At 29.6% G+C, this 12,349-nt stretch overlaps 1 protein-coding gene across 3 annotated transcripts; it reads left to right on the top strand.

Annotated features, from left to right (window-relative positions):
• The first annotated feature begins 6,312 nt into the window (after positions 1–6,312).
• LOC145058646 (dehydrodolichyl diphosphate synthase CPT3-like) lies at positions 6,313–10,857 on the top strand. 3 transcript variants are annotated; one of them, XM_079006536.1, is made up of 3 exons: positions 6,313–6,465; positions 7,601–7,698; positions 9,841–10,857. In XM_079006536.1, exon 3 carries the CDS (start codon positions 9,884–9,886, stop codon positions 10,691–10,693), a length of 810 nt encoding a protein of 269 aa, XP_078862662.1. In that variant the 5' UTR covers positions 6,313–6,465; positions 7,601–7,698; positions 9,841–9,883; the 3' UTR covers positions 10,694–10,857. The 3 variants fall into 3 exon arrangements, with proteins under 3 accessions (XP_078862662.1, XP_078862663.1, XP_078862661.1); XM_079006537.1 differs by having other exon boundaries at positions 6,335–6,465; positions 6,730–7,698; XM_079006535.1 differs by having other exon boundaries at positions 6,341–7,698.
• The last annotated feature ends 1,492 nt before the right edge of the window (positions 10,858–12,349 follow it).

Raw genomic sequence — 12,349 nt, 5'->3', positions numbered from 1 at the left:
TGGGTTTGGGTACCTAAGTTTATATACTCTTAACAGTAAATTCCTAATTGACGATTTGACAAGCAAGTCATAAACTTTATTTTTTTGACAAAAAAAATCCTAATTACCGGCTAACCGGAAAAAAAATTGTAAAAATGTCAATAACTGCAGACAATTTGGAGTTTAATATCAAAAAAATAAAGTTTATGACTTTCTTGTAAAATCGATAAAAAATATTCGGACTTTAATGTATATATCCCTACATTAATTTAAAAACAATTTAATTAAATTTTAGTTATTATAAAATATAGTTTTCAGATACCTTTTAATTAATTCAATTCTTCAATATTATTTTATATTTATTATATTTAATGTTTTTCCGTTAACTATATATATATATATATATATATATATATATATATATATATATAATTTTTTTAAACATTATTTAATATTTTACTTTAGGTTGTAAAATATACACTAAATTTTTAAGTTTATTTGATATATTAATATAGGTTATTTATTTAATAATATATTAAAGTTAACAAATTAAGTATATCATATTGATAAGTCACAAAATCTTCCATAGATGATAATGTTTACAACTAAAAACATATTTAAGTTATTAATTTAAGTATATTAAAGGGAAATATAAAGAATTGAGAGGTTTATATTAATACGATGAAAAAAATGATTCTTTTGTAATATAGTATGATATGATTTTTTAAACTATAAACCAAGGTTGTCAAGATCGGGATCGTACATAGGATCAGTTTTGTGTTTGCAAGATCGGGATCGGGATGTTAAGATCCCACAAAATAAAATATAATTTTAATTTATAATTTTTAAATATGAAAAATATTTCAAACATTTCATTTTTTGTTCAAAATTTATAAAAACTTCAAAATATTAGTCATAAATCACAATACAAAATGATAAATGGTAAATTGGTAAAGGGTAAAAGACATAAAGTGGTAAAAATAATTTTCATTTGCAAAAAAAAGGAAGATAGGATCAGATCGGATTTCGATCTTACGATCCTATCTGCGATCCTATCATAAATACGATCTATTCACGATTCATATTGTTTTTCATACCTAGGATCGTAGGATCGTACGATCCTATGATCAGGATCGCGATTTGACAACCATGCTATAAACTTATACATAGTTCTAAAAAAATTGATGGGTGATTGTATTTGCATTCAATAATTAACTCTGCATATACAGGTTGTCCCAAAGCTTAGGGAGCATTTGGGATTGCTTTTCATGCTAAAAGGTTCTTTTTGATAAAAGTTATTTTTGATTTTTTGGCTTTTTACAAAAAATAGTTTTAAAATATGTTTGTTTCATCTTTTAACTTTTCAAAAGCTAAAACTCAAAAGTTATAAAAAATCACAAATTCATGACTTTATAAAAACTTATTTTTGTTCTTGCTAAAAAATTATTTTAAAAAAAACTTTTTGAAATGTCCAAACTTCTTTTTTAACTTTTAGTTATTTGCAAAGATGCCAAACATTTTTTTATTTTATTTTTTTTAACTTTTAGCTATTTTAAAATTCAAAGATTTCCCAAACACCCTCGTTCAATTCAAAGGCATTTGGAGGCGTCATCTTGAGTGTGCAAGCATCTTCTTGAGAAGCCGATCGTCATCTAGAAAAACACGTTGTCCAGATCGAGGATCAGAATCTTTAATCGACTGAAGAACTGATCCTTCTCGTTATAATTTCTCTACTTCTCTCTTAAACCTACTAGCTACTGCATAGGTTGTGTTTGTTTTAAAAAATAAAAAAATAAAAAATAAAAAAAATAAAAAAAAACTCTTCTAACCTCTTAGTGCTGCACGGCACAACACACGCGCGCAACACTTTTAAACAGTTTGTTTTTTAAAAGGTTCGGCTCAAAAACCTCTTCCCGTCCTCCCCCCAAACGGGGCATTGGGTTTACCTCTTATCACCGCTTCTAACTGATCTAAACAAAAAAAAAAAAAAAAGTCGGCCAGCCACACCCTCACGAGTTCGCTCTACAGTCTCCATCGGCCAAGAACGGAAGAACCAATCGGTAGTCGCTTGTTGCCACACACCTATCGCCGCCGTCGCTCGCCGCTGCCGCTCCACGCTCGTCTTTTCTGCTGCCAGTCGACCGCCACTCAACAGGTTAGGTTTTTTTTTTTGCTTTTTTTTTCTGATTTCGATTTCAGTACAAACATAATCCAAGTATATTAATTGTGGAGAAGCAAGGCTACGATTCCACTGTATGTTGCAATATTAAGCAGATTGATTTGTTTTTTTTTAACTTAATCCAAGTATTTGAACTTCAAATCATATGTTTATATATTAAATCCGTTGATGTCTTCTTTTAGATTAAGAAACAGTGAATGATTTTGGTGTAATTTACTGTTATAAATTGATATGTTTGGTTATTTGATTTGAAGTTTTAGCTATTATTTGCAAAAGAAAAAAAAGCCAGCAATTTGATTTGTCAATTGTGCAAACGAGTGTATTGTATAGGATGAGATTGTTCTCTGCTTTATGAAGTGTACTCCTTTTACATTAAAAAATAAACTGCATACCTACCGGTAGTTCAATCTCAAATCCTGATACATCTTGGTGGCTCCTGGCTGTATAAAAAAGTGAGACTTATGAGCCTCTTCTAACACAATCTGCCTGACCCCACCATAATTGTGTTCTTCAGCATTCCATTGCACCATAAATTCGTTTTCAGCAACCATAAATTAGATCTGGTCGAAATAATTTCTCATGACACACACACACACACACATATATATATATATATATATATATATATATATATATATATATATATATATATATATACGGAGAGAGAGAGAGAAGTAAGTTCAAATAAAAACAGTAAATAATGTGAGAACGCAAAAAACTATGTTTACGTTATTGTTCTGTAATGAATGTTGTATATGTGTATTGTTGAAGAATTCTAATGTGAATATTAACATCTGTTTATTCTCATATATTCATTAGAATGTTATTATTGTATTATAAATTTATGTATGTGCATTTTTATAGTAAATTCTAATTTAGTTTTAATCTATGATTATTCATTTATTCATTGCTAAATAATGATATAAAGTTGTTGATACAAAATTCATTGCTGAATAATAACATAAAAATAGTGTTTTTACGTTTTCACATTATTTACTATATATATATATATATATATATATATATATAGGGAAAAGTGAATATACCCTTAAGGTATATAAGTTTAGGTACTCAAATTTACTATACTACATCGTTTTGTATCATATATATACATTGTAATTGTTCAATGTTCTTATAATTCAACTTCTAACTTGATTTACTTCCATGATTTTTATCAATTTCACATTGATATTCCTCTTACATAATTTTCGTTTTCAACTATAATATATATAGCTTAGTAGGTGTTTGGAGAAAATATGTGATGTAAGAGGAAGATAATAATGAAATTTCGAAAATTTTGAAAGTAAATCAAATCAAGGGTTGAAGTTTAAGAACATTATAATGAATATATTAAACAAAATGACGTATTATCATGGGTTTGGGTACCTAAGTTTATATACTCTTAACAGTAAATTCCTAATTGACGATTTGACAAGCAAGTCATAAACTTTATTTTTTTGACTAAAAAAATCCTAATTACCGGCTAACCGGAAAAAAATTGTAAAAATGTCAAAAACTGCAGACAATTTGGACTTTAATATCAAAAAAATAAAGTTTATGACTTTCTTGTAAAATCGATGAAAATATTCGGACTTTAATGTATATATCCCTACATTAATTTAAAAACAATTTAATTAAATTTTAGTTATTATAAAATATAGTTTTCAGATACCTTTTAACTAATTCAATTCTTCAATTTATATTATTTTATATTTATTATATTTAATGTTTTTCCGTTAACTATATATATATATATATATATATATATATATATATATATATATATATATAATTTTTTTAAACATTATTTAGTATTTTACTTTAGGTTGTAAAATATACACTAAATTTTTAAGTTTATTTGATATATTAATATAGGTTATTTATTTAATAATATATTAAAGTTAACAAATTAAGTATATCATATTGATAAGTCACAAAATCTTCCATAGATGATAATGTTTACAACTAAAAACATATTTAAGTTATTAATTTAAGTATATTAAAGGGAAATATAAAGAATTGAGAGGTTTATATTAATACGATGAAAAAAATGATTCTTTTGTAATATAGTATGATATGATTTTTTAAACTATAAACCAAGGTTGTCAAAATCGGGATCGTACATATGATCAGTTTTGTGTTTGCAAGATCGGGATCGGGATGTTAAGATCCCACAAAATAAAATATAATTTTAATTTATAATTTTTAAATATGAAAAATATTTCAAACATTTCATTTTTCGTTCAAAATTTATAAAAACTTCAAAATATTAGTCATAAATCATAATACAAAATGATAAATGGTAAATTGGTAAAGGGTAAAAGACATAAAGTGGTAAAAATAATTTTCATTTGCAAAAAAAAGGAAGGTAGGATCAGATCGGATTTCGATCTTACGATCCTATCTGCGATCCTATCCTAAATACGATATATTCACGATTCAGATTGTTTTTCATACCTAGGATCGTAGGATCGTACGATCCTACGATCAGGATCGCGATTTGACAACCATGCTATAAACTTATACATAATTCTAAAAAAATTGATGGGTGATTGTATTTGCATTCAATAATTAACTCTGCATATACAGGTTGTCCCAAAGCTTAGGGAGCATTTGGGATTGCTTTTCATGCTAAAAGGTTCTTTTTGATAAAAGTTATTTTTGATTTTTTGGCTTTTTACAAAAAAATAGTTTTAAAATATGTTTGTTTCATCTATTAACTTTTCAAAAGCTAAAACTCAAAAGTTATAAAAAATCACAAATTCATGACTTTATAAAAACTTATTTTTGTTCTTGCTAAAATATTATTTTAAAAAAACTTTTTGAAATGTCCAAACTTCTTTTTTAACTTTTAGTTATTTGCAAAGATGCCAAACATTTTTTTATTTTATTTTTTTTAACTTTTAGCTATTTTAAAATTAAAAGATTTCCCAAACACCCTGGTTCAATTCAAAGGCATTTGGAGGCGTCATCTTGTGTGTGCAAGCATCTTCTTGAGAAGCCGATCGTCATCTAGAAAAACACGTTGTCCAGATCGAGGATCAGAATCTTTAATCGACTGAAGAACTGATCCTTCTCGTTATAATTTCTCTACTTCTCTCTTAAACCTATTAGCTACTGCATAGGTTGTGTTTGTTTTAAAAAATAAAAAATAAAAAAAATAAAAAAAAATAAAAAAAAAACTATTTTAACCTCTTAGTGCTGCACGGCACAACACACGCGCACAGCACTTTTAAACAGTTTGTTTTTTAAAAGGTTCGGCTCAAAAACCTCTTCCCATCCTCCCCCCAAACGGGGCATTGGGTTTACCTCTTATCACCGCTTCTAACTGATCTAAACAACAAAAAAAAAAAAAAAGTCGGCCAGCCACACCCTCACGAGTTCGCTCTACAGTCTCCATCGGCCAAGAACGGAAGAACCAATCGGTAGTCGCTTGTTGCCACACACCTATCGCCGCCGTCGCTCGCCGCTGCCGCTCGACGCTCGTCTTTTCTGCTGCCAGTCGACCGCCACTCAACAGGTTAGGGTTTTTTTTTTGCTTTTTTTTTTCTGATTTCGATTTCAGTACAAACATAATCCAAGTATATGAATTGTGGAGAAGCAAGGCTACGATTCCACTGTATGTTGCAATATTAAGCAGATTGATTTGTTTTTTTTTTAACTTAATCCAAGTATTTGAACTTCAAATCATATGTTTGTATATTAAATCCGTTGATGTCTTCTTTTAGATTAAGAAACAGTGAATGATTTTGGTGTAATTTACTGTTATAAATTGATATGTTTGGTTATTTGATTTGAAGTTTTAGCTATTATTTGCAAAAGAAAAAAAAAAGTAGCAATTTGATTTGTCAATTGTGCAAACGAGTGTACTGTATAGTATTGTATAAGATGAGATTGTTCTCTGCTTTATGAAGTATACTTCTTTTACATTAAAAAATAAACTGCATACCTATTTCCTAAGGATCCACTAAGAGGGTGTTTGGCTTGACTTTTAAAATGACTTTTGCTTTATCTATTGGAAAAAGTCTAAAAAGATGTTTGGTAAGATAAAAATGACTTTTATAAATGATTTTTTCCATAGAGTATTTTGAGACTTTTTGAAAAGTCACGTATACCTAACTTTTTCTAACTTTTCAGTAGCTAAAAATTTGAAATTACCAATATACCCTTACCATTCATTCACGTATCACAGTTTCTTCTTGTTCTCTCCGCTCACGCACTCCTCTGGCATCTCGACCGCATCTTGACCTGCAACAAACACCGGCGACCGGCGACACCGCGCGAACTGCAACCCCGCGAGCGATCAGGTTTGTTTCTTTTCAATTTGATTTCCGATCTCAGATGTGATTTCCGATCTCAGATTTGCAATCTCTTCCTGTCTATTTCCGATTTCCATTTGATTTCCGATCTATGATGTTACATTTGATTTCCGATTTCCGATTTCCATTTGATTTCCGATTTCTGAAATTGATATTATGTAATTGATTTGCTGTGAAAATGATGTGCTGTGAAATAATTGATATGCTGTGAAATTGATTTGCTGTGAAATTGATTTGTGTTTTCTGTGGAAGTCATCCTGGTCATCGAGAAGTCTTCAGCGTTGCTGCTACTGAATTAGGAGATGAAATGTTTGATTGGTTTGCTTTTATTATCTTTATTGTGATTCTTTTTGTTGCTGACTTTTTAATTTTGGATGCATGTCTGTTCTTGGTGGCGCATCATCTTTTGATTAAAAGACTCAGAATTTGATTTCTAGTTATCAAACTGGTGTTTGAATATATGACTGTCCTTGGTGGTGCACCATCTGTTTGATGAAAAGATTCTTAGAATTCGGTTTCTTGATATGAAATCGGTGTTCAATTCTTGCACCATCTTTTTAAGTCTTCCCTTTTCTGATCGAACCTTCTGATTATTTAGTTTCTTTATGTAATTAGATGTGATTTGAATGCGATATGCGACTGTCATGAAATTTTCCTTGAAAAATGAATTAACAGTTAATGGATTATATTTGTGAACTTGTTGAAAAATGAATTAACAGTTAATGAAATTGATGAAATATGAAGCTGATGAAATATGTAAACATGTCCTTTTTTGTCATTTTACATATAAAAGTTAAACCAAACACTTTAACTTTTGACTTTTCTCTTCAAAAGCTAATCCAAACACATTTTAAAAAATAACTTTTCCAAAAAGTGGACTTTTGCCCCACAAAAGCTAAACCAAACACCCTCTAAATTAATGCTTTCAAAACAAGAAAAAAAGTATATATTTCTTGGTGTCGGATCTGAATATATATTTATATGTTGATTTATGATTTATGATATAATGCTTTCAAATCTGTTCCTCCTGTTTTTACTGTCAAAATTATGTTTTGGTTTATGAATTTTTGTGGTGGATTTGTATGAATGTTTGACTAAATAAAGCAAACCTCCTTCCATGAAGGTTTTAGAGACCCACAAATAAGCTCCTTCCATTAAAGTTTTATAAAGGCAAAGGACTTCGATCCAGCTTCGTATTTTCTTCCATACGGTTCGTTACAGGTATGTGCGTATTTGATCATGTCTTTCTTAATTTCATTATCTTTTGTGTTTTTCCCCTCTTGTTATTGGAATTAATGCTTAGGGTTTGGTAATTTATTCAAGCGATCTGTTAGGTCTTTGTTTCTGTTGGAGGATCGATGACCACTTACTATCTTTTGTCAATCGAACGGCGAAAATTTTGTTTTCTTGGTTCTTGGGTTTTTCTGGAAGTATTTTTTAATGAATCGTACTTTTTCCATTAAATGGAACTTGATTTAGAGGTCTTTCTATGGTTTCGTTATGCACTCCATCTAAGCGTAGAATTCAAATTTCATTCATGACGCCTAGTATTTTGACGAAACTAGGGTTTTATTACATGTATCTGTTGAAGAATCGGGTTTTAAGTATTTGAATATTCTTCCAGATTACAAAATTTCCTCCATTTCCCGGATCTAAACGGATCTTAATTTGAACGCAATAGAACTAGGGTTTTGTTCGATCATTTGTTGACCAACTGAGTTTTATGAATTCGAATCTAAAAGATGATGAAATTTGAGATTTCGTTTGATTTTTCTGAAATCTGAACTAAACAAAATTTGTACCCAAATATCATTTCTTTTTTCTTTTACCCTTCTTTCATAGATTGGAGGATAAGGTAAGAGACCCGAAACAATTCTTGATTCTCCATTAAAGTGAATGGGGTCTTTTATTCTTGACAAATTAGCAGCTAATCGAGATAATTCATAAAAAAATATTCCAGTAGAAGTGATCAAGAGGTAATTCATAAAAAGTGATCAAGAGGTAATTCGTAAAAAAATATTTCAGTAGAAGTGATCAAGAAATTGAACAGTAAAATCATATTTAGATTTTGTGATGGGTAATTGATACTATTGAAACAAACAAGATAAAAATCAAATTTTGGATTTGTGCTTTGATTGCAAGTTGCAACACAGCCAACAAAAATTATACACAACTACACAAAAACATTAGAGGCTATAGTCTCAATAGAAATGATCAAGAAATAAAGCAGATTTTGTAATTGCTTGATTAGTCCTACGATAAGGAAACAAATAAAATTCGCATTTTGATTTGGATCAAATCGAAAAACTGATAATTGTCCTTGCAATTTAGCATTTAGAATTAACAGTTTCACAAATTAAATCGAATTAAGATCAGTACAAATATATCTAAAAGTCTAAAACATAATTAGTGAGTACGATTCTTACCAGCATGAGAGGCTAAACTAACCACCAAAACGTGTTCTGAAGGAGATCATCAAAAATGATAGACGTTTTTACTGGAACTAGACGAAGAATACGGTAGAGGGAGGTTACGTAGATGTTGTTGTTGTCGTCACCACCGAGATTCGACGTCTACGCAACCTCCCTCTACTGTATTCTTCATCTAGTTCCAGTAAAAACCTCTTATCATTTTTGATGATCTCCCTTCAGAGATACGTTTTGGTGGTTAGTTTAGCCTCTCGTACGTTATTAAAGTGTTTGTTTGTATTTTTTTTGCTTGTATATTACTATAAATCGACAATTGATTTCATGCCGGTAAGAATCGTACTCACTAATTATGTTTTAGATGTATTTGTACCGATCTTAGTTCGATTTAATTTGTGAAACTGTTAATTCTCAATGCTCAGTTGCAAGGACAATTATCAGTTTTTCGGTTTGGTCCAAATCAAATTGTGAGTTGTATTTATTTCCTTATCGTAGGACCAATCAAGAAATTTGCTTTATTTCTTGATCGCTTCTATTGAAATTATAACCGCTAATGTTTTTGTGTAATTGTGTTTAATTTTTGTTGGCTGTCTTGCAACTTGCAATCAAGTACAAATCCAAAATTTGAACTTTATCTTGTTTGTTTCGGTAGTATCAATTACCCATCACGAAATCTAAATATGATTTTCCTATTCAATTTCTTGATCACTTCTACTGGAATATTTTTTTATGAATTACCTCAATTAGCTGCTAATGTGTCAAAAGAGGCAATACTAGAGTTACTTTCAATTATATAAATTAAGGTACAACTTACAAAAGAACTTGAATGCCAACTATAAATATGTTTAGTTCTACAACTTCATTCTTTATTTATTGTTGTGTAGTTTGTGTTTCCCCTATGAGTTGGGCTAACTAAGCATTTAATCTTCTCTAACAGGTCTAACAGACAATAGGGATTTCAGAATTCTTGGAAACTTGTTATGGATGTTAAAAAAAGAACACAAATCTACGAGGGTTTAGGTACTTTTGCAAGAAGATGCATTTTCAGCATCCTTTCTATATCTGTAATCCCAAATCATATTGCCTTCATAATGGATGGAAACAGAAGATACTCAAAGCAGCATAATTTAATCCAAGGTGCAGGACATAGATTAGGGTTTAGAAGCTTAATGTCAATGCTTAAATACTGCTATGAATTGGGAGTAAAATACGTTACCATTTACGCATTTAGCATAGAAAACTTCAAACGAAGCCCTGATGAAGTCCAATCTTTAATGGACTTAATGGAGGAAAAGATCAAAGGGTTGATAAATGAAGAGAGCATAGTTAACCAATATGGTGTTAGGGTTTACTTCATTGGTAACCTTAAACTCTTAAGCAAACCCGTGAGGTTAGCAGCCGAAAGGGCAATGGAGGCAACTGCTAAAAACTCGAGGGCGGTTTTGTTAATTTGTATTGCTTATACTTCAACCGATGAAATCTTCCATGCTGTTCTAGAATCTTGTGAAGAAAAACGGGATAAAAAAGGTGAAAAGAGTATGATTGATGTGACAGATATTGAGAGACATATGTACATGGGAGTGACACCTGACCCTGATATTATAATACGTACGTCTGGTGAGAGCCGTTTGAGTAATTTTCTATTGTGGCAAAGTGGTAATTGTTTGTTGTATTCGCCGCCTGTTTTGTGGCCGGAGATTGGTTTCCGGCATCTTGTTCAGGCGGTTTTGGACTTCCAAAAGCATTTTTGTTATCTAAATAATCAAAAGAAGATATGGAGCGATGTATAGATTGAAAAGAACGATTTTTTAATGGGATTGGATGGTTTTTAAGGGTAGTTTTATGCCCTGTTGTATTGTAGTTTGAATGTTGTTTTTAAAGTCAAGATCATATGTATTATGTAATTATTCTTGGTGTTTTGAATCTATGATCACTTTTGGTTTGTTTTGATAAAGGTAACATGAGTAACTCTTACCAAATGTTAAGATGAACATCGAAAAAATGTGGTATTACTTGAATTGTAGTACTCTATCACATCGGTATTTACCCAAATAAAAACCATTGGAAAAGTGTGGAATTGTATTTATAGTAAGGTATTGGATTTTCTTTTGCAAATTGTTTTAAACGATAGTTTTAAGTCTGCATGGCGCGGATTGCGAGATAGAATGCACGCACAATGAGAAATACATAAGCATTGTATTTTTAAAATTTCACTAACTATAGCAAGGCCTAAGTTACAATAAAATTACGAATAACTATAAATTATTATGCATGTTGTTTTGCAAAAACGAATATTTAAACGAGACAAATTTTAGTATGTTTTACTAGTTAAGATTATAAAAGACTTTATATTTTGAGTTTTTTCCGGATTAAATCTCTTTTTTTTTGTTCTAAACAAAACATTGTATTTTTCTATTTTTTCGATTCGACATTTTTAGCAGGTTTACCAATAATAATCCAGTTTTAAACAATTTCTTTTGGGACAAATTACAACCTTTTTTTTTGAAAACGCCTCTTAAAATTTTCTTTAGATTTTTTTAATTAATTGTGAAGGTCTTTTTCGGGCAAAAGGATGAGGGTTTTCCTGAAACAGTTGTCTAAAACAGAAAGATTACGATTAAACTTGCTAAAATGACCAGATCGAAAAAAAATAGAAGAATGCAAGGTCTTTTCTAGAAAATAATAATAATAATAAAGTTGATGTTTATTTTGTGAAAATATATAAGGTCTTTATAATATATAATATTAACACAGAACTTAAATATATGGAAACGAATATGCAAAAAATAGAAAACAAATTTGAAAAGAAAAGCATCAGAAAAGGAAAATTTTAAATAAGAATATATACATAAAAACAATATTTAAAAATAACAATTCCTTAAAAGACAATTTCGTAAACCGGTTTTGTAAAAAACACATCTGTAAATAAAAGATGTAAAAAAAGTTTGAAAAAACTATTTATTAAATCAAACTAAGTTTTAGAGAACATATAAAAATAAAGTTGAAATATTTTTAAGGAGAATGTTTGGACGAAATCCGAGAAAATATTAAGAAAAGGTCCCAAAAATGAAAATTTTGAAAGCTGTGTAGCTGCCATGTGTCCGTATCTAAAAATAAAATAAAAAATGCAGACCATTTATGTAATGTTTTCTCGTACATTGACTATTTTTATATATTTGGAAACTATACAGATCAAAAAAAATAAAAATAAATAAAAATAAAATAAAATAAAAAACTAGTTGATGTGCTCTTAGGAACAACAATAACCATTTGGTAAAAAGATAATGTAAGGTCACGAGATTGAAAAAGATGTCGTATTATGTATCAAATTATGCCAAACGATGTTCTTAGAGCATATTCACTGAGTGAGATGGCTTTCGAGAAGTGGATTTTAATAATCAAACCATTTTTTTTATACCATTACGTTAGAATTGTTTTTGGTCAAT

This window comes from Lactuca serriola, chromosome 6 (genome assembly GCF_051521515.1).
Source record: "Lactuca serriola cultivar US96UC23 chromosome 6, Lser_US96UC23_V15, whole genome shotgun sequence".
Classification (NCBI taxonomy): Eukaryota; Viridiplantae; Streptophyta; class Magnoliopsida; order Asterales; family Asteraceae; genus Lactuca; species Lactuca serriola.
The sequence above is the reverse complement of the archived record's forward strand: the minus strand, read 5'-3'. Positions and strand labels throughout refer to the sequence as shown.